Source organism: Pseudochaenichthys georgianus, chromosome 3, assembly GCF_902827115.2.
Source record: "Pseudochaenichthys georgianus chromosome 3, fPseGeo1.2, whole genome shotgun sequence".
Taxonomy (NCBI): domain Eukaryota; kingdom Metazoa; phylum Chordata; class Actinopteri; order Perciformes; family Channichthyidae; genus Pseudochaenichthys; species Pseudochaenichthys georgianus.
The window spans coordinates 43,267,063-43,286,944 of NC_047505.1; the positions used below are offsets into that span (position 1 = coordinate 43,267,063).

The 19,882-nt window shown below is 41.3% G+C and overlaps 2 protein-coding genes across 2 annotated transcripts; both read left to right on the forward strand.

The window, feature by feature from the left end:
• Positions 1–7,685: 7,685 nt before the first annotated feature.
• On the forward strand, positions 7,686–16,658 carry LOC117442634 (phosphatidate phosphatase LPIN1-like). The gene is made up of 5 exons (XM_034078599.1): positions 7,686–7,849; positions 10,095–10,295; positions 10,669–10,764; positions 16,421–16,517; positions 16,603–16,658. Exons 2-5 carry the CDS (start codon positions 10,104–10,106, stop codon positions 16,656–16,658), a joined length of 441 nt encoding a protein of 146 aa, XP_033934490.1. The 5' UTR covers positions 7,686–7,849; positions 10,095–10,103.
• LOC139433624 (phosphatidate phosphatase LPIN1-like) lies at positions 16,614–19,742 on the forward strand. Its single transcript, XM_071202707.1, has 5 exons — positions 16,614–16,822; positions 18,425–18,499; positions 18,684–18,782; positions 19,001–19,109; positions 19,503–19,742. The coding sequence occupies exons 1-5, from the start codon at positions 16,773–16,775 to the stop codon at positions 19,740–19,742; spliced, it is 573 nt and encodes a 190-aa protein (XP_071058808.1). The 5' UTR covers positions 16,614–16,772.
• The last annotated feature ends 140 nt before the right edge of the window (positions 19,743–19,882 follow it).

The window sequence follows — 19,882 nt, forward strand, 5'->3', positions numbered from 1 at the left end:
CAAATACTGACTTCACCCCACCACTGTATGGGTTAGCCCTATAGATTACCCAACACAAATACTCTCTGGCAACTGCCGACCCGTATTGCGCAAGCGCAGATCTAAGATCCAGTAGAAATGATAAAAAAGTAAAAGTCTGCTGCTTATTGTTCTACTAGGCCAAAATAGAGTGTGTTAATTAATATGTTTGGCAGTTTGGAGTAAGTCTGTAGATTTGTTTGTGTATGTGTTTCATGTATAGGCCTCTCACGATAATTAATTTTGTTGGATACATTTTCCAGGAAATTATTGCGATAAACGATAATATTGTCGGCACCGTTGTATGACAATTTTAGACCCCTGACATAATGATAATATATAATAATAATTGAAGTACATCCTTTCAAACTGCTAGTCACATCCTCATGTAAATGGAAATGTATCGAGTTCATTTTTATTTATCGTACGATAAGTCAATTAATTGCTTATCGCGACAGGCACACAATAAAACAGTGGAAACAAACATGTGTTTGACTTTCATTAGTGAATGAAACTTTGTGCCCTTTATAGTCTGTGTCCAATTTGGTGTATTTGTATATATTGTATATATATCCTATATCCTATATATATGCTAAGGTCCCGCTGCTGACACGATAGCAGTCATTTAGTGCGCATATGTGTAATTAAACCCATGATATCAAAATCTCACTCCAGCCAGGTACCCAAAGTTGGCAACCCTGGTTTAGGGAGTTTGAGAGGTAATTAAAATAGCTAAGGGTGATGATCTGACTTGAAGTGTGTGTTTTGCTGCAGCGGGAGGAGCTGCAGGTGAGCAGAGCTGCGTGTCTCCGTCCTGTCAGATTAGACTTCACTCGCGTTTAGGTCCATATCGAGAGAAAGATAAATAATCTGAATTCAGGGTGCAGTTTACTTTGACGTGGGGGTGAGCAGCAGAGGTGGGGAGAGGCGGGGCTATTGCCTCATCATTATTGCTGTAGATGTTGCACAAACAACTGTAGCATGGTCAATAGCGTCCGGAGCACGATAGCAACTCTGCGATCCGCCATTGTTGTTGTTGTTGGTGGCGAAACACTTCAGCAATGGCGCGGGGTAAGCGGAGGTGAGCAGAAGAGGTGGGGCTATTGCGCAATCACTATCAGTGATCTGAAAATGTTCGGATAGGGCGTACACACGGAGCCGTTTGACCCCCCAGAGAGTTGCGTATGCCTTTCTATCCACCTTGGGACCCGTTATCGTTTCCTCAGTCGTTTAGTGCCGTATTTGGTCGTCCTCGTGTGGCCGAACGGTCTATATGACACTAAACAGTAACGCAAACGACCGAATTCGTCCTCGTGTGGCCGCAGCCAAATGTATCACTTTCTTTTCAGTTGCTGTGTCTGTACAGGGCACGTGTGAGCCGCGGTTACACGTGCATGTATGCAGAGAGCAAATACTAACCTATCCCTAAACAAACAACCAAATGAGTTCTAATGAAGGAAATTCCTGAAATTACCCAAAGCGTTTATCAGTGTTTACAATGTAATTTTCTTGAATATGCTTCTGTTTGATTCAATGATAGCCCTGTTAAAATAAAAAAAGTAAGGGGGCTAAAACCAGGTATAATTTCATATCTCATACCAGATATAAAATGGGTCCAAACAATTTTAGTGCAGGTAAAGCTCTTTAATTATACTATACTATATAACTAATAATTATTATAAAAATGATCTTGTCACATGAGAATATTGACACCTGTAGGTGAACTGAGTAGCTTCAGCCAGAGCTATAGTTTAGCATGAACTGTGAAAACAAGGGGAAACAGCTAGACAAACTTTGTTTTTTGTACAGATTAAACAAACGAAACATTATGTTAATTAGTGAGTTTAAGAGGTGCTGTTAGGTTGACTTTGTTACTGGTCATTGAAATGAGAAAGCAAGCTATCCACCTATCTCCAGTCCTTGTGCTAATACAAGCTAACCATACCATACAACAAAATAAGCTAGAAACCATCTCCTCATCTAACTCCAGTCTATCATAATTTACTTTAGACTATACAAATTAAAAGATGACTTATATATATAAGTTATTACTGTGTTTACATATATTGACATTCTGCAAATACTTTCTCTAGCCCACTCGCCTATCTCCATATTCTCTGAATGTGTCCCCCTCTCCCCCCCCTCTCCCCCTCTAGTTGGCTTCTTGTTGCTCCCGGATGAATGACTCAGTTCTTAGAAAACCCAACACGTGTGTCCTTGTTCCCTCTCTGGCTAGCATAGGGGGAGTGTGTGTGTGTGTGTGTGTGTGTGTGTGTGTGTGTGTGTGTGTGTGTGTGTGTGTGTGTGTGTGTGTGTGTGTGTGTGTGTGTGTGTGTGTGTGTGTGTGTGTGTGTGTGTGTGTGTGTGTGTGTGTGTGTGTGTGTGTGTGTGTTGTGTGTGTGTAAATGTGTTGAATAACAACTCTCTAAGAATTACAATAATAACTAAGAGAAGCGGGAGAAGTTGGATTTGCTTGTAACTGGTGGGGTTGGCTCTCAGAATGATTGAGAAACAGCAGAGTGACACTGTGAGACTGTACCGGGGAGACAAACTGTTGTGTTTGTTTGTCTAAAGCTGGAACTTTGTCCTGGCTCGACTCTTAGCACCTTACATAACTGTACTATAATCTGATCAGAGAAGTCATGAATGCATAACAACAGTTAAGAATAACACTTTACATAATTTGTTAAACACTTTTATCCAAAGTGACTTACATACATTCAGTACTGTGGACAATCCCCACAGGAGCAGTTTGGGGTGAAGTGTCTTGCCGAGGGACACAACGACATGCAGTGGGAATCGAACTTGGTACACCCTGATTGAAAGTCCAGTACTCTATCCACTGAGCCACAGCCGCCTTTACTTTAATATAGACACACATTTTGTTCAAGTTCTAGAGTAACTTTATTCATTTTGTTTGTCTATCTAATCTATACAGAAGAAATCCTTGATTTGAAACTAATTCTGATGGACTTTTGGTTTTAAGCCATGCATTAAATAAAGCTAAAGGGATACACTGATAAAAGGCTTTCCTTGCACAGACTATGCTCAAGAGCATTGTTAGTTTTTCCAGCATGATACCTTGAAATAAAGAACCTTGAACCTATTTGTAGGTGAACATTTTCATATTCTTTTATACATTTAATTAAGTCTGGTTTGCCTCGTGGCACCATACTGATGTCACACAGATCTTCATGTCTTCCTGTTTCTGTATTACAGTGACTGTGTCTATTTCTGTAAAGGGCATTATTTATATATGTACGAGTACATATGCCAGCAGTACTCTAGTAAAGGCTATATATTCTTCTCAGGCTTCTCTTAGTCTGTAACTCTGACATTTGTAATCAGCTGGCATAGGGAGGCCATTACACTAATGATTGACATACTGTTGGCTTTTTACTATAGTATTGTAGTGTTATAGTGAAATTGTATACACTACTATTCTATTATACATTTCACTATAACACTACATTGTTATTATTTGCTATAAGTAGATGCATTATGTGCCAAATAACATTTAAATGTCTCTCTGATAGGAATAGCTTGACAATTTGAGCCCTCTTGCCAAGAGTCATATAATAAGATCAGTCCTACTCTCATTTCAGGTGCGTTGTATCAATCTTCTTAGCTAAAGGCATATGCAAGAAAGCAAACACGACATAACTGCCAAAACAAAACAAATGTATCTAATATTTTAATTGTGGCTCAAATCAAATTTACTGAAACCATGTTATTCCACATACAGTAGATGGGGGTACAATGTAGCATCTGGATAATTTGGGATAATGGGACCGAGTCCTAATGTACACTAAATTAAATAAGCTTTTCATTCTGATCTCATTGCCATTCACTACAGTGAAGTCTGCCATGTGGTTATCAATCTCATAACAAAAATGAATGTCTTGGTGCTGCCTGGATGTGTCGTGGCAGGTGGGTAGATTTACATTTTGAAAACTGAGACAACTACACATGCCCTCAAGTCTTCCTAATGTCACTGCTATTCTTGTCTCATCTGCCCCAAATACTTGACTTGTATTTCTTTAGAATAAGAACACGATTTGTTCTAACTGAGGTCTTTTATCGGTTATACATAGGAAGAAATATATGCCAAACACTTACATATAATTTGTGTTTTTTTATAATTTAGCCAACTATGTGGCTCCTAACATTGTGTCTTATGCAAACTTTTAATATGGTAAATGGTAAATGGACTGTGCTTATATAGCGCTTTATCCAGTCTTTAAGACCCCTCAAAGCGCTTTACATACGAAATGTCATTCACCCATTCACACCCATTCATACAGAGCAGTGTATGTTGACTGAAATAAGCTGGTCAGCCAGTAGCCAATCCCCACCAGGCTCTGACATCGAGTGGCTGGTTACAAAAATCCAGGAAACATCAGTCGTCAACGTATATAAGCCCCCACCATCAGAGCTGTCCACGACGTCACTCCCATCAATAACTGCACCTGCCATCTATGCAGGGGACTTCAACTGTCAGCACACAGACTGGGGTTACAACTACACAACACCTAATGGAGTGGCGCTGAGTGAATGGGCCTCCAACACTGATGCGCTGCTGCTGTATGACCCCAAGGAGCCTCCAACCTTCTTCTCTGCACGCTGGAACACCTCCACCAACCCGGACCTGGCCTTCGCCACATGCCACAGTAACGACCCGATACCGGTGAGACGCGTCCTGGACAGGTTTCCCCGCTCACATCACCGACCATCCATCATTAAAGTCCCATCACTGGTGGAACCGGTACCAGGGAAACCCGTCAAGCGATGGAACTTCCGAAAGGCCAACTGGGAGTCGTATGCTGAGGAGACTGAAAGAATGTCAGCTGGCCTGCCAGACCCAGGCACAGCCGACCTGGATACGGCCTATGCAGCCTATTGCCAGGTCCTCCTGGGTGCGGCAAAGAAGTCCATCCCACGTGGCTATAACAGGAATTACATCCCGGGTTGGGACGAGGAATGCAGCCACCTTCTGTGTGACCACCAGAGGGCTAGCTCCAGAGAAGAGGTGGATGTGACTGCAGCAGCACTGCTCAAGAAGCTAGATATCACCCGCAGGGCCAGATGGACAGAGGTCGTTGAATCAATCGACTTCACCCATTCTAGTCGCAAGCGGTGGCAGACCATCAACCAGCTCACAGGCAGAAATACAACACCCCACAGCTGCCCAGTCACAGCAAACTCCATCGCATCCCAGCTCATGAAGAACGGCCGCTGACAAAGCCTTTGCCCGACTGACATCGCGTGAGGTGTCTTGCATCTCGGGAGCGGCCAGTGTCGATTCCAACCTCTCGGGAGAATTCACAGCAGAGGAACTCAGTGAGGCCATGAGCAAGCTCAAGCCAGGCAAATCCCCTGGCCGTGACAACATCCACCCGGAGTTCGTCATCCACCAGAGCTCAACAACATCTGGCTGGCTCTGTGCTTTCTACACATCATGCTACCAGAGATTAAAGCTCCCAAAGACTTGGCGCCGTGCCTCTGTCATAGCTCTGCCAAAGCCAAATAAATCTGCAGAAGACCCCAAGTCATACAGACCAATCTCATTGCTCTGTGTCCCATTTAAGATCTTGGAGAGGATGATCCATAGCCGCATCGAGCCAGTGGTGGACTCCCAGCTCCCACGGGAACAAGCTGGTTTCCGTCGTGGAAGATCAACAGCAGACCAGGTAACACTACTCTGCCAGGACATCGAGGACAGCTTCCAGGCCAATGAGAAAGCTGGGGTAGTGTATTTGGATCTGACTGCTGCATATGACACTGTGTGGCTCCGGGGACTCCACCTGAAGCTGCTGAGGACAATACCGGACCGCCACATGGTGAAGTTCATCATGGAGACTCTTTCCAACCGTAGCTTTATCCTCCAGACCAGCAATGGCCAGTGCAGTAGGCTCAGAAGACTGAAGAACGGGGTACCGCAGGGGTCTGTTCTCTCGCCGATGCTGTTCAATATTTACATCCACGACCTACCTGATACAACATCCAGAAAGTATGGCTACGCAGACGATCTTGCCATCATGCTGAGCCGACCAACGTGGAAGGCGATGGAAGAGGGTCTTAACGAAGACATGGGCACACTAGTAGCATACCTCCGAAGGTGGCGCCTACAGCTCAGCGTCGGGAAAACAGTCGCAGCGGCATACCACCTTAGCACCAGAGAAGCCAAGAGGGAACTTGAGGTGCGCGTTGACAACAAATGTCTGGAGGTCCAGCAAGCCCCGAAGTATCTTGGAGTGCGTCTGGATCGGACATTGTCCTTTAATAAACACCTGGAAGAAGTCAAGGCCAAGGTGACATCCAGGGTCGCGCTGATCCGCCGCCTCGCTGGAACAACCTGGGGAGCCTCCGCTAAGACGCTGCGAATATCCACTCAAGCCCTGGTCTTCTCTGCAGCCGAATACTGCGCCCCAGTCTGGAGCAGAAGCCCTCATGCGAAAAAGGTCGACGTGGCTATCAATACCTCCCTCAGAATAATAACTGGATGCTTAAAGCCTACCCCTGTGTCACTCTTGCCAGTCCTTGCGGGAATAGCACCGGCCGGCCTCCGACGGGAGGCTGCCACCCTCGCCCTGGCCAGGAAGGCACAAAAGTATGACTGGCACATCCTGCACCACACCACAATAACTCCAGCACCTCCAAACAGACTCAAGTCCCGCCACCCCTACAACATAGCAGCTCAAGAGATGCTCAACTCCACCTCTGAGGACATCTCCAGAGATGCATGGTTGGCAGCAGCTTGGAAGCAGGAGTGGGTGTCAGCCGGGCCCTCCCGAATCCACCGTTACATCTGGGACCCAGGAGATGGCACCATTGGAGGAGACGACCTACCGCGCCGGCAGTGGACCACTCTAAACCGTCTACGAACTGGGGTCGGTCGCTTTAAAACCACGATGAAGACGTGGGGCTTGGCGGACAGTGCGGCATGCGAGTGCGGTGACCCTGAGCAGACCGCTGTCCATATAATCACCATCTGCCCCTTATATAGACCACCCTCGGAAGCCAGCCTCTTCGACCTAGGACCAGAGATGCGGGCATGGCTACACGACACCGAGTTGGACATATAACGTTATACGAAAGAAGAAGAAGTTACTCTAGGAACTAACATGCATACACATTCACACACCGTTGGTCATGCCATCGGGAGCAACTCAGGGTTAAGTATCTTGCTCAAGGATACATCGACATGTTGACTGCAGTATATAGGCCTACTTTATATGGTGTATTTTTTTATTTGGACTTGGTTCTTACATGTTATTTATTGTGTGTTGTGCACATGAAAACGATAGAGAATGTAATTTATTATAGAACTTGTGAGGCCAACCTAATAATAAAGGGTTATGGTAGATGTTCTGTTCAGTAATAAAGCCATTCATTATTCATTAAGTTACACGTAAAACAAGTTAAAATAATAGAAATATTAACGCAGGGTTAAATACATCATAGAACATCAACAACACTACCAAGACACAAGCCATAGTAAATCTTACTGTGATAATACATATTAACGATTTTAGAGGGAAATATTCAGTCTAATTGGCTGAGCCGGTGCTGTGACATCAGCACCGGCTCAGCCAATCAGATCGCTCTGTTCGTGCAGCCCCTGTACATGTGGGAGGTCTGTTTTTAACTGCAGTTAAAAAGCATAGCAGCCTCGAGCAGAGTCAAGATCAAATGTGAGGAAAGCCTTTAAAGACAATAATGAATCTGCACGCAGGCTATCATGTAACGGATTAACCCTGCAGAGCACGTTTTGGTGGAACAATTGGATGGCGGAAAGATTTCGAAGTGAAGAGCGAGATCAATAAATAATGTAAGTAGGCTACTGTATGTTTCACTGCACTGTACAGTAACGTGGCGTTAGGAAATTAAAACGCATCATTGTTTACTATGCATTCAGTGTTTTTTCCTAGTCGGTTAAATGAAGGGTTTGCAGTATTTACATTGTGCGAGTGTTTGAATGAAGCTCCGGGAGCAGAGCCTCACCCCGTGTGCAGATGTTTACATGTTTGCTCCCAGGCCACGCATGACTATCGCTTCATGAATCACATGTGTTCAGCCTCAGCGTAGGCGCGTTCATGTCACATTTCCCTATTTATAGATGATATGGTTCTACATGAGTAGAAATATATATTTTTTAATGATCTCTGATTGGCTTGTAATCCCAGTGTTTGCCTGCTGCTTCAGTCGCATTAAATTGATAGGCTAATTGAATCATCTGTCTGTAAATCCCTCTCTGTTTATATGTGCTGATCTCATTATCTGTGCTGCTGCAGTCAGAGTGACACTGGAGGATTATATTGAAAAAAATAAAGAATAACCTTGTTGTTGTTTCCTAATCGCCTCAGATAAAACAGCATTTATTTTACTGCAATAATAATTAATACAGAAATCGCACAGCATTACGTTGAATGACCTACGAGTTGTCTCGTGATTGGCTGTTATATAATAAGGAAGCATTGTGATTGGCTAATACGAAAAGTTTTCCTGGAAAAGTGGGAGAGGCTTTGGTTATATATATATGTGTGTGTGTGTGTGTGTGTGTGTGTGTGTGTGTGTGTGTGTGTGTGTGTGTGTGTGTGTGTGTGTGTGTGTGTGTGTGTGTGTGTGTGTGTGTGTGTGTGTGTGTGTGTGTGTGTGTGTGTGTGTGTGTGTGTGTGTGTGTGTGTGTGTGTGTGTGTGTGTGTGTGTGTGTGTGCACGTGGTCAATGTTGACAGAGATATCAGGTTTGTGGCATGTCCATGAATGAGTGTATGTTCGAGTGTGATTGTGAGAGAAAGAAAATAAATACCATGGGGTCAAACAATTATGTATTAATGGTCAAACAGTCCCACTCCCAGTTATTGAGCAACAAGCACACTAGGAGATTAAAGGGTAATTTCACTCGAATGACAAACAAAAATAACAGCCATATTTTTACGTGTCAAGCCATTCAGGTAACTTTTCTTTTTAATTTCAAAGCATTAAAATACTTGTCCAGACAGTGCCAGTTTAGAGAAATTGTCCCTAGGAAAAGCAACAATACATTTGAGTTAGAAGATATATTTCTTGATCTCAAGGACATATTTAATTTGATTCAAGCAGAGGTACAATAAAACTCAGTCTGAACACAGTGTATTCATTTGTTTAATAAAATAGTTTTTATTATCACAGGCTGATCAAAACAAGTCATAGTTGAGTGTCTCACTTTTCTTCGATGTAAACAAACCAAACTCGTTACATGATGTTCTCACATGGTCTGCCAAAAATATTGAGTGTGACGAGTAAGCACACGCAGGTGTCGGGTGGAGATTTGAAGGGCAGTTTGTTACACAGATAAGACAGTGATGACATTTTTGTTTTTGTTTCTATATCTCCTCCCAATTTCCTGTTAAAATAAGCTAACATTATCCATTTCCCCCAGTCTCCCTTCTTCCTCTGCTTCCCTTTTCTTAACTCTCACTTACTTATTTATGGCTCTCTCCCCCTGTCTTTTTTCCCATTCTCTTCTACCTCTCTCTTTCTTAATGGTTGTGTCTACTCGGTCTCTTTATCTCATCATTGTGCATTGTACTCTATGAAAAGATGTTAACCCCCAAAAGGACCATTAGACGCTGTACATATACAATTTAGTTAGACATGACCTTTTTCTTTTAAATACACTTAAAGTCTTTCTTTGTTCAGGTAATTTTTTTCAGGCTTTGTTATTCCTGATGTGTCAAATCCATGCACAAACATACCAACACCAGTCAAAACCACAAACAAACCCCATACTCAGCTACGTCACCAGTATGCTGTCATTGTTTATGGTCCCAGAAGAGATTGCAAAGTTGGCTGGCTTCTGCAGGCAGTAATTGGACTTAGTGGATCAATAATGTTTTTCAATGTGGCAGGGAGACCTTGTGGTTACATAAAACATCCCATCCGTCAAACTACAGCTAATAGGTCCATGCACTATCATGTGCATATGTTAAAGGCCTTACAATTTAAGGTTTCATGAACAAAAGAAGTACAACATTTTTTGTGAGAAAGTAATTAACCATACATTTCTCTCTCTTGTGTTCCTGCCTGTCTCCAGCTACAGACCATGAACTATGTGGGTCAGTTGGCGGGTCAGGTGTTTGTGCAGGTCAAGGAGCTTTACAGGGGACTCAACCCTGCAACCCTGTCAGGATGTATAGATGTCATCGTGGTCCGGCAGCCCGATGGCACCCTGAAGTGCTCCCCCTTCCACGTCCGCTTCGGCAAGATGGGTGTGCTGCGTTCCAGAGAGAAACTGGTGAGATTACAGGGTGCTGCCTCCATCACACTTTCTCATTAGTCACACTTGTATCCTGACTACAGTATTGAAGCAAAGGCGGAAAAAGTTGTGAGGACAGAAGGTCATAACATAAGTTTTAATCAGTGTTCAGACATTTTCATTTGGTAAAAACGTTGCAGCAAAATTCTGATGACATTCTACGGTCTGAGTATTGCTATTGGAAAGTTAAAAGTGACGGATATCACACAAACACATGCTATCTGTAAGATAACACAGATATTCATTTACAAAACTTCCACTTACTAAATGTTAACACACTATCACAAATAAAGGATTTATTCATGATAAACGGGTTTTAAACATGCTTAAAGATCATGATTCTCTCCTGCAGGTTGACATCGAAATTAACGGAGAGCCGGTGAGTTTGCACATGAAGCTGGGAGAGAATGGAGAGGCCTTCTTTGTCAAAGAAACTGAAAACACGATGGTAAGTGATGATTGACAGTCGTTTCTATGAGTCAGTAAACACACACAAATATAGGATGGAACATAACGTAAGACATGAAGGTCTTGGAGGCTAAACTAAAATAAACTTAAAAGAGCTTGAATAAGAGAGGTACTCGTAGAGAATTTTTTAATTGCTGCCCTGTGGCATCATCTTAACAATGTAGTTCACCACTTACTGGTGAATCTGCAAATACACAACATAGTGTTGTCAGTATCAGATCTAGATCTATAGTTTTCTGCACAGACTGTGCCCCTTCTTTACTGTAGTCTGAAATGAAACATGAGACTGAGTTGTGCGGGCAGCTGCTAATGGAGACGTAAAAGTATTTAAATAGTGACTGATCTGTCGTCATTATGCAATGTGATGTTTGGCCATAAATAAGCAAAACAGAATTGTCCTAAAGATACCAATTGTATGAACCCTAGAAGTGCACAATCACGAGTGTCTTGGCCTTGATAGCACACAGTTCTCCACAAATTAAATTGCAGAAAGGCTATAATAAGATCATAAGTCTCACTCATACAGTGCAAATAACAATGTACTAAGTGGATGAAAGGCATTTCAAGAAAAGAACAAAAATTAAATAGAAAAATGTGTTATAGTACCACGAAAATATAATATATATGGAAACACAAAATAATGTGAACAGACATTCATCTATTTTGGAATTTACTCGTCTGAAGGAAACAAGAATGAGTGGTGAGCATGATGGGAGCTGACAATGTTCCCCAGAATTATTCTGAGAAGAACTCAAACCTGATCTGAGGGATTACTTTGGTCTGACATGGTGCTCTAAAGAGGGGGTCCTGTAAGAATATTTAAATTCCTTCGTCCTTTATGGGAAAATAAAGTACTTTTAATTGAATGTCTGTCTCTTTGGCCATCTATATCCCACTGTTTGGGCATAATCTCGCCTTGACCCAACGTTTCCTCTGGAAAGTGGAAAACCAGGGGTCTATTTATAACTCGGGCAAATTCACCTCTGTACAGTCTGTTGCACTGAGACTGCACTCTGAAACTGCCGGTCACTGATCTGAGTGCCAGACAGACGAGGCGGTTCGGCACACAGAGTGTGAAATAGGAACAGGACAAACCGCACATACAACATGTAATGTACAGTATTAAAGCACAGATAAACATGCAAGGAATGAAACACTTTTCAGTCAGATATAGCAGCTTGATGATTGTCAGTTTCAGTTTTACATTTATTATCTTCCATCAGTGTTTTTGATGTATCTCTTTTATAAATGGAAAAAGATTCACTGCATTTATACGGCAACTATTTGGCATCAAGCCAAGTCTCCTGGGAGTCTTCTATCCAACTTGCCCTTTACTAAATTGGAGGACTTGTTAGGGCTTGTGTATGGCAATAAGATCCTGCAAGGGAAACATTTACCAAATGTTCCAGGAAGATGTAATCATCAGGCTAGAACATCAGAATCTCTGAATACCTGTGGTAATACAATCCACATGTTGTAATGAACCTTGATTTGATTTAGTTGAAATCCCTTTCAGGTGAAAAAAGACGATTAAAGGTGTTTCATTTCAAACCTTTATTTATACAGATAAATCCCATTGAGATCATTGATCATTTGATTTCATTATTTCTGCTGTGCACAAAGCTGTTTTGGTAGATGCATTCGTCTCCAAAGATATACAAAACCAAATTCTTACATGTCCCATCCTGCAAGATTGTGTATGTTCCCAGCATATATTGCTCTGAACAGATGAGTTGTGACCTGGCATATTGCACATCCTGACCACTGTTCCTTTACTCACCCTCACATTGACTTTGACTGTGTCATGACAAGTGAACTGCAAGACATGTGTCAGTCTGCAGACCATCATCTCTTTATCTTTCCCTGTTACTATCTGGCTCTCTGTCTCTATGAGATGTAACTAATCTGAGCTCAACCTCAACATCAAACCAGATGATGTGGATTTGTATCGGTGGGGGATCTGTTTAATTAAACAGTAAGACTTCAATTCCACAATACGTATGTTTTTGTGGTATAAATAATATGCATTTGGATTTGTTTTAAAGATAGTTGCACGGTTCCAATAATGGCGTTATGTGTCGGTTGTCCCACCACTCTGTTCTTAATATCTCCCCCCGGAGATAAAATGTCCCCGGGCGCCGTTCAAAATGGCAGCACACTGCTCCTAACTAGTGCTGCACGATTCTTGCTCAAATGTGAATCACGATTGTCCTCTATAAGAATTGAGATCACGATTCTCACACGATTCTCATCGTTTCAATGAAATTATGTATTGCACTCTTACTCTTAGACGTCACGAGAGCACAATGAATTTAAACAGACAACATTTGTCTCTCTTGTAACAAAAACATAACTTTGTCTTTAGTCTGTAGTTGCTGAATACTGAACAAACATTACTACATTCAAAATGTGGCACCTGGAGCCAACTATTGTGGCTTAACAGACACCATCAACATCAAATATAAATCCAAGACTCAGTTTCTTGTAGCAAAAACATAGAGTAACTAAAATGAATTTGACAGCCAACTACTGTGGCTTTAAACAAAGTGCTTGAACTCAAGTCTCTCTGGTAACAAAACATACAGTAACTAAAATAAAGATATTGCTGCTGCCTGAGTGCTGAACATAAAAAATAGAATTGTTGCAGCTTTATAATAACAAAATGTAAACTTTGCAGTAGCACCTGTCCACAGTGACAGGACACCCAACTACTGTACAACAACACCAACCTGTTTGTTACAGGGAGGAATGCACTTCAGTTACTCAAAATACCTCACCACAGTGCTGAATATAAAAACAAAACAGTCACAGCTTTAGAATAATAATATAAAAAAGCCTAGCCAGCTAGCACCCAGTTCAACTACTGCACTTAATGGTTCTTGTACTGAAAACAACATAAACTTAAACAAAGTGCTAGACTCCACTGAGTAGTAATGTCACTGAATCAAAATGATTAACTTAAATACTGCAGTCAGTACTGAATATAAAAACGGAACAGAACATAAAGTTACAGCTTCAGAATAAATGTAAATAAAGCCTAGCTGCCTAGCTACTAGCACAGTCCATCTACTGCACTTTAAGATTCTTGGCTAAGAACACCAACATGTCGACATTCTGAGGTTTCAGGGAGGAACGCTGGCAAGTTACAATGTTCCCCCTTTTTTTTCATCGGTGTTGTTGTCATTGTCCTCGACCTCCTCATCAATCATTTCTGTGTCACTCATTTCTGTTTTTCCTGTACTACTAGTCGCTCTCGTCACTCTTTGCTAATCAGTGCTAATGCTAACGCTTCTGTAAACATACTGCCGGTGTTATGCAGTAGGTTGAAGCCTTGCCGTGGATTGAAGCCCTGTTCGCGGGGACGCGCAAAGGTGACGTAATCGCCTGTGTTGATTAAACAGCAAACGGCTGAATAAATAATGTGCATACAATTGCGAGGAGGCTCGTTTTAAGGACACGTTTTTCAGATCTGTCACAATCTTCGTATTGGAATAAACTTCCGTTTTTGAGTGTTTAGTCCCACTCTGTTATATTCCTCCTTCCTACAGAACAGACAATGACAGGATAATATGTGATTTGTCAGTATAGTCCTATTTCTTAAAACCTTCTCTGTTGTTTAAGTGTCTGATAACCACGAATAGTAAGCAATGATATAACAGTAATGATATCACATGATCATGTCAGACACTGTGTTATTTTCAATCAAGCCTAAAAAATGTGTTCAAACTGGCTTCACTCACTTGAATTGCTCCTTTGAATATCATTTTTATATATCCCTACTCAACACTTGTTTGTATTGTAATGCTACTCCTATTTTTTTTTCAATTGTATTTTAAGGTGACATTGAATGCTTTGAAAGGTGCCCTAAAATAAAGTGTATTATTGATCTTGTATCTGTGCCTCTATTACATTACATTTCATTTTCTATCACACTATTAATGTTCCTTATTTTAGACCAGGTTAATCCTGGTGTCAATAGGGAAGATCTGCACTGTTCTCTACATAACATGTTCAGAGCAGGTATTTCTCCTGCCGGATTTGGAACCCCCCCCTATATCTTACTCCGGATAGTCACAGACTCACCAAAATCACACTGGTGCTGGCTGTTCCCTTCTAGTTTATGCTCACAAAAGCATTTCACTCTGGGCCCAGCAGGTCAAAAACTAAAGAGGGGCTTCCAAATCCGGCAGTGCAGTTGTTAGAGCTGCCGGATTTTGAAGCGCCCCCTGTCATTTTGGCCAGGATAGTCACAATGTCACCAAAATCACACTGGTGCTTGCTGTTCCCCTCTAGTTTGTGCTCACAAAAGCATTTCACTCTGGGCCCAGCAGGTCAAAAACTAAAGAGGGGCTTCCAAATCCAGCAGAGCAGACTTTCTATCCTGAGGAAGATTTTCTATTGCTTGCAGTCCAAGTCATGCACTGCGTTTCTGTGTAATATCATAATAATAAAGTTATCCTTTTTCCTGGCAATGATAAATCCCTGTTTTCACAAGTTCAAGTGTTTTGAATTCTTTCAACAGCGCACACGTTCTTTATGGACACAAAATAAAGGGACATTCTTTTAACCTCACCCAAACATATTTGTTGTGGTATCTTCTCAATTTCTTCACTTTATTGCAATAGGTTTGTAAATTATAAATAATTAGACCAATACAGTATTTTTCGTTTGCAAACACACTAAAATTACACATAAAGCAACATTATATAAAGTGACACAAAAGCAAAATCTCAGCTCAAGTCTCCAAAAATCTAAACACATTTTCAGCTTTGCACTCAATTTTAAATTCAACAGGGCACTTTTGCAACACTGCACGCAGTTCTACAGTTCAGGCAAACAACTGACATAGTCACATGTTCTTTTGCGCTTGTTTTCATAGACCTGGTTGCTTATTCCTTCCGCAAAAACTGGCAACACGAGTGGCTGCATGAGAGGAGGAGAAACAGAACACTACCATTTGCATGCGATCATGGTACTTTAATGTTAAATGTATCAGTATATTTGCTTTACATCGTTTAAGTATGATTGACATTGCAAGTTGGTATTATTCAGAAGCAAAATAATTAAAAATAATTAAAAAATCCAAAAAAAAAATCAGCTTGACGTCATAGGATCGCCGTAATTTAGAAATGAGATCGCATAGGTGTCTGAATTGAGATCACGATCTTTTTTCGATTAATCGTGCAGCACTACTCCTAACACAGGATGGGTCAAATGCAGAGAAACAATTCCCCCACCGGGATTAATAAAGTATATCAAAAAAAATATCTCAACAAACATTACATGGATATATCATGGCTTACATAGAAATTATGCACAAACAGACTATTGTGTTTTAATGTGACAACATCGTTGCTGGTGAACATCAATTGCATAGATGGTAAACAAATGATGGTAAACATTATACCTGCTTGAAATGGTTAGCATATTCATTGCTAGTAGCTAAAATCACCCCTGCTGCTTACTACAGCTATAGAGCATACTCTTTATCTTCTACCTTCTTCCCAATGATTTCACTCCAAATTCTCTTTGTTTTAAATAAAATATAGTTGATTTAAATCAGAGTTTGAAGGGAATTATGGATGTTTACACTATAGATTACCTCATATTATCATGTCATGTTTCTGTGTTTACAGGAAATAGTCCCATCCTACCTTGCGACCTCACCCATCGTGTCGACTGGTGCAGAGTTAATGGAGTCCCAGCTGGGGAGGGGCACTTTCCGTCACCATGGTAGGCCCTCTTAAAAATACATTTGGTAATTTGTGTAAATGCGTATGTGCTAACAGTTTTGATTGCACTCTCTCACATGACATAGACCACCATCCCCTGCGGTTCACTTCCTGTCCAGAGCCTGGGAATGCTGCAAAGTGATGGGGGGATGATAAAGAAGAGGAGGAAGAGGAGGAGGAAGGCACGACCAGAGGCAGGTGGAGGAGGAGGGAGGAGAGAGAGGAGAGTGATGAAGAGTTCTCAGAGGACCAGGACATGTTTACTATTGACCTGAGCTCTGACGAGGAGAGAGAGGGTGACAGCAGGTGTGTGTATGTGTGTGTTTAAATGATATGTTATTGGATTGTGTGTTTCAGTTTGAACAATTTAGCTGTTAATGTTTGAGAGAGGAGTTATTAAAACAGTCACTCTGTTCCATTGCTGTAGTAAACAACCTCAATGGGCTCTTCTCAACATTCACAATGATGGTTGTTAAGTAGATGAACCACTGCCAATAGTTGTGTTAAGCATAAAGACTGTGTGTTTATGTGTGTCATGCCATGAATGAGTGTGAGTGGGTTTTCCAGCAATTGAAAAGAGGGCCTGTGCATTTCAGCGCATGAAACAGAAGAAATTGGAATGTTTCCATATATAGCAATGTAATAATAATAATAATACATTTTATTTATATAGAGCTTTTCAACAACTCAAAGACGCTTTACAGTATGAGGGAGGGGTAGACAAACAAGGACAGGCAAACAAATAAATATAGTAAAATAAATGATAGATGGCAGTGTCCCCCTCTTTGGGTTAGTCTGTAATTATCTCCACAGCTTTTGGGATTGATGCCATGGTATTCAACAACAACAATCATGCCCCCTAAGGATGAGCTTGTAATGACTTTGGTGATCTAGCGCCATCATCAGATCCAGGTTTGTAACAAAATATTGGTGCCCCTGGCAATAACAATGGCCTTCCAGATTCATCTGTATGTGTGTGTTGTGCTTATTTGACAAAGGTCAGTATGCCAACATGGTAAAACTGTTATGTGAATATGGTAGATAAAACACCTGCTGACAATAAGCATCTTAGAATTGTACTTGTTACAAAGATTAGCCTTCTCAAAATAACAATTGCTTATTGTTAAAGAGCAACAATTAAAGTTGAAAAAGGAACATCTCTTGGACAATTAAAACACTCGAAAGCGTAGCCATTCTTCTTCACTGGGTTGCGTGGTTTGTTCAGATTTGATCTATAGTGACCTAAAAAAACTGTTATTGAATTCTGATTAAAATATGACTAAATCCTTATTGGGGCAAGTATGTTGAATCATCTTTCTCCAGGTGAGACCTCAGACAATGGGGAAAAAAGAAATACCAAATATTTCCTTAGAAATGATCAAAGACAATTGAGAATGATCGAGCCTCTTCCGATCTTTTCTAAATTCTGTAAAATCATTCCAATTTCTCAAATAAAACTCTTAAGAACAGTTGAGGGAGATGCAATGAATGGGTGTGCCTGCATGTGTGCCACATGTTAGAGCTTATGTATGTGTGTGAAAGCCAGCTCAGTTTGTGGGTTGCGCTCCAGGGATTCTTCCTGTTCCCACGGTGCTTTGTGTGTCTTTGAAATAAATAAAAAAATGTTTTAAAGAAGGTCACCACTAGGGCAGGAGCTCTCTAGAAACCATTGAGGAGATGAAAGAATGTGTTTACCTCATGTGATGCCTCATACTGTGCTCTGGTTGTGCTCAAACAAACGTTTCGTGACATTTTTATGAGCATAAGCAAATCCCCTGTTTGACTTTATTTGGACTTGCACTTACTGTACACTGTGTTTTTATAGTATTGCGTGTGCACAGGCTTTGACATGCGTGTTTGCATAAGAAATGTCATCTCAATGCATGGGGTGTGTGTGTGTGTATTCAGACCTGTGTACGGTGATCAGGGGTCTATAGCCAACACGCTCACACACCCCAGCACTGACTGGATCCGTTCACAGAGGTATTACTTACTCACTACACTTGATGATTAACTTATCTTCTTATTTTGTCTAACTGTCTGTCAAACTTTTTTTCCCTTCCTTTTATGTCATTCGGGTCACATTTCTACAAAGCATCCTCAATGTTTTCAGTTTCATAATAATTAAAATGTACCGTCTTCTTTCTGTGTTTGTATCTTTCTGCAGTCATGGGATCAAGACGGTGGAGTCGCTCTCCATCCCTGCTGCCTGTGGTCTGTCCATCTCTTGTCCTCAGCAGACCTCTCACTTCCCCCCCCACGTTAGGTATCACTTTCAATGTTCCGCTCTCTGAATGCTGCTAATACAATTATTCACGAATGGATGTAAAGCTTAATGTTTGCAGGAAGTAAAACTTATTTAAATAGTTGTAATTATAATTTCGGCTTTACTTAATCTTAGTATTCTAAAATGTAATATATATTTTAAAGATGGTATATCTGTTAAACTACGGGGTACAAACTGATGTTAATCTACTTTTCCAGCGGCCTCGACGATTCTAGGCCATCAACACCGAAGAGCGACTCAGAGCTAACCAATCAGAAAAACCCTGAGATTTTGTGGACCTGGGGGGAGCTGCCGCAAGCTGCCCAGGTACAAAATACTTCAGGACTCGCAAGGCTATAAGCCATGGGGTATTCTCAAAGCTCATTGATTTCATAAAAGTGTTACTACATGCCTTTGTTTTTGTAAAGTACGGATTTAACAAACGAGATATCGTGTAATTATTAGTGTGCTTTAAAGTTGCTTGTAAGTCTTTTGTTTTACCTTTAGACAGAATCATTTCAGCTGTTTCTCCCAAAATGTCTTCATAAGGCTGCTGGCTTCAGTAACACATGAGTGGGATCAACCTTCTCATCTTAAAAGAGAAAACATATATTAGGGTCCCAAAATGTAATAATGGAGATAAGTAAATATAAAAACAGAACATACTTGAGCACACACATAAAAAGAGTGTAAAGTCACCCCTTTCTCTTTCTTTCATAGCCGGCCTTCCTGACTGACCACCAGAAGCAGCACCCTCCCCCAGTGGTCTCCATCCCGGTGTCTTCCAGCACTCATTTTAGAACCATCCTTGACATGGGACCCCCCTCCCTCAATCTCTACGCTCCCCAGCCAGGGGAGTTCTTTTTCCCATTCTCTTCTACCTCTCTCTTTCTTAATGGTTGTGTCTACTCGGTCTCTTTATCTCATCATTGTGCATTGTACTCTATGAAAAGATGTTAACCCCCAAAAGGACCATTAGACGCTGTACATATACAATTTAGTTAGACATGACCTTTTTCTTTTAAATACACTTAAAGTCTTTCTTTGTTCAGGTAATTTTTTTCAGGCTTTGTTATTCCTGATGTGTCAAATCCATGCAC

Excerpts from the sequence above, each read along its gene's own strand:
- LOC117442634 (XM_034078599.1), top strand. The coding sequence starts at position 10,104 with ATGAACTATGTGGGTCAGTTGGCGGGTCAGGTGTTTGTGCAGGTCAAG. Across the intron at positions 10,296-10,668 it reads TGCGTTCCAGAGAGAAACTG|GTTGACATCGAAATTAACGG; the intron begins GTGAGATTACAG and ends TCTCTCCTGCAG. Across the intron at positions 10,765-16,420 it reads AAGAAACTGAAAACACGATG|GAAATAGTCCCATCCTACCT; the intron begins GTAAGTGATGAT and ends CTGTGTTTACAG.
- LOC139433624 (XM_071202707.1), top strand. The coding sequence starts at position 16,773 with ATGTTTACTATTGACCTGAGCTCTGACGAGGAGAGAGAGGGTGACAGC. Across the intron at positions 16,823-18,424 it reads GAGAGAGAGGGTGACAGCAG|ACCTGTGTACGGTGATCAGG; the intron begins GTGTGTGTATGT and ends GTGTGTATTCAG. Across the intron at positions 18,783-19,000 it reads CACTTCCCCCCCCACGTTAG|CGGCCTCGACGATTCTAGGC; the intron begins GTATCACTTTCA and ends CTACTTTTCCAG.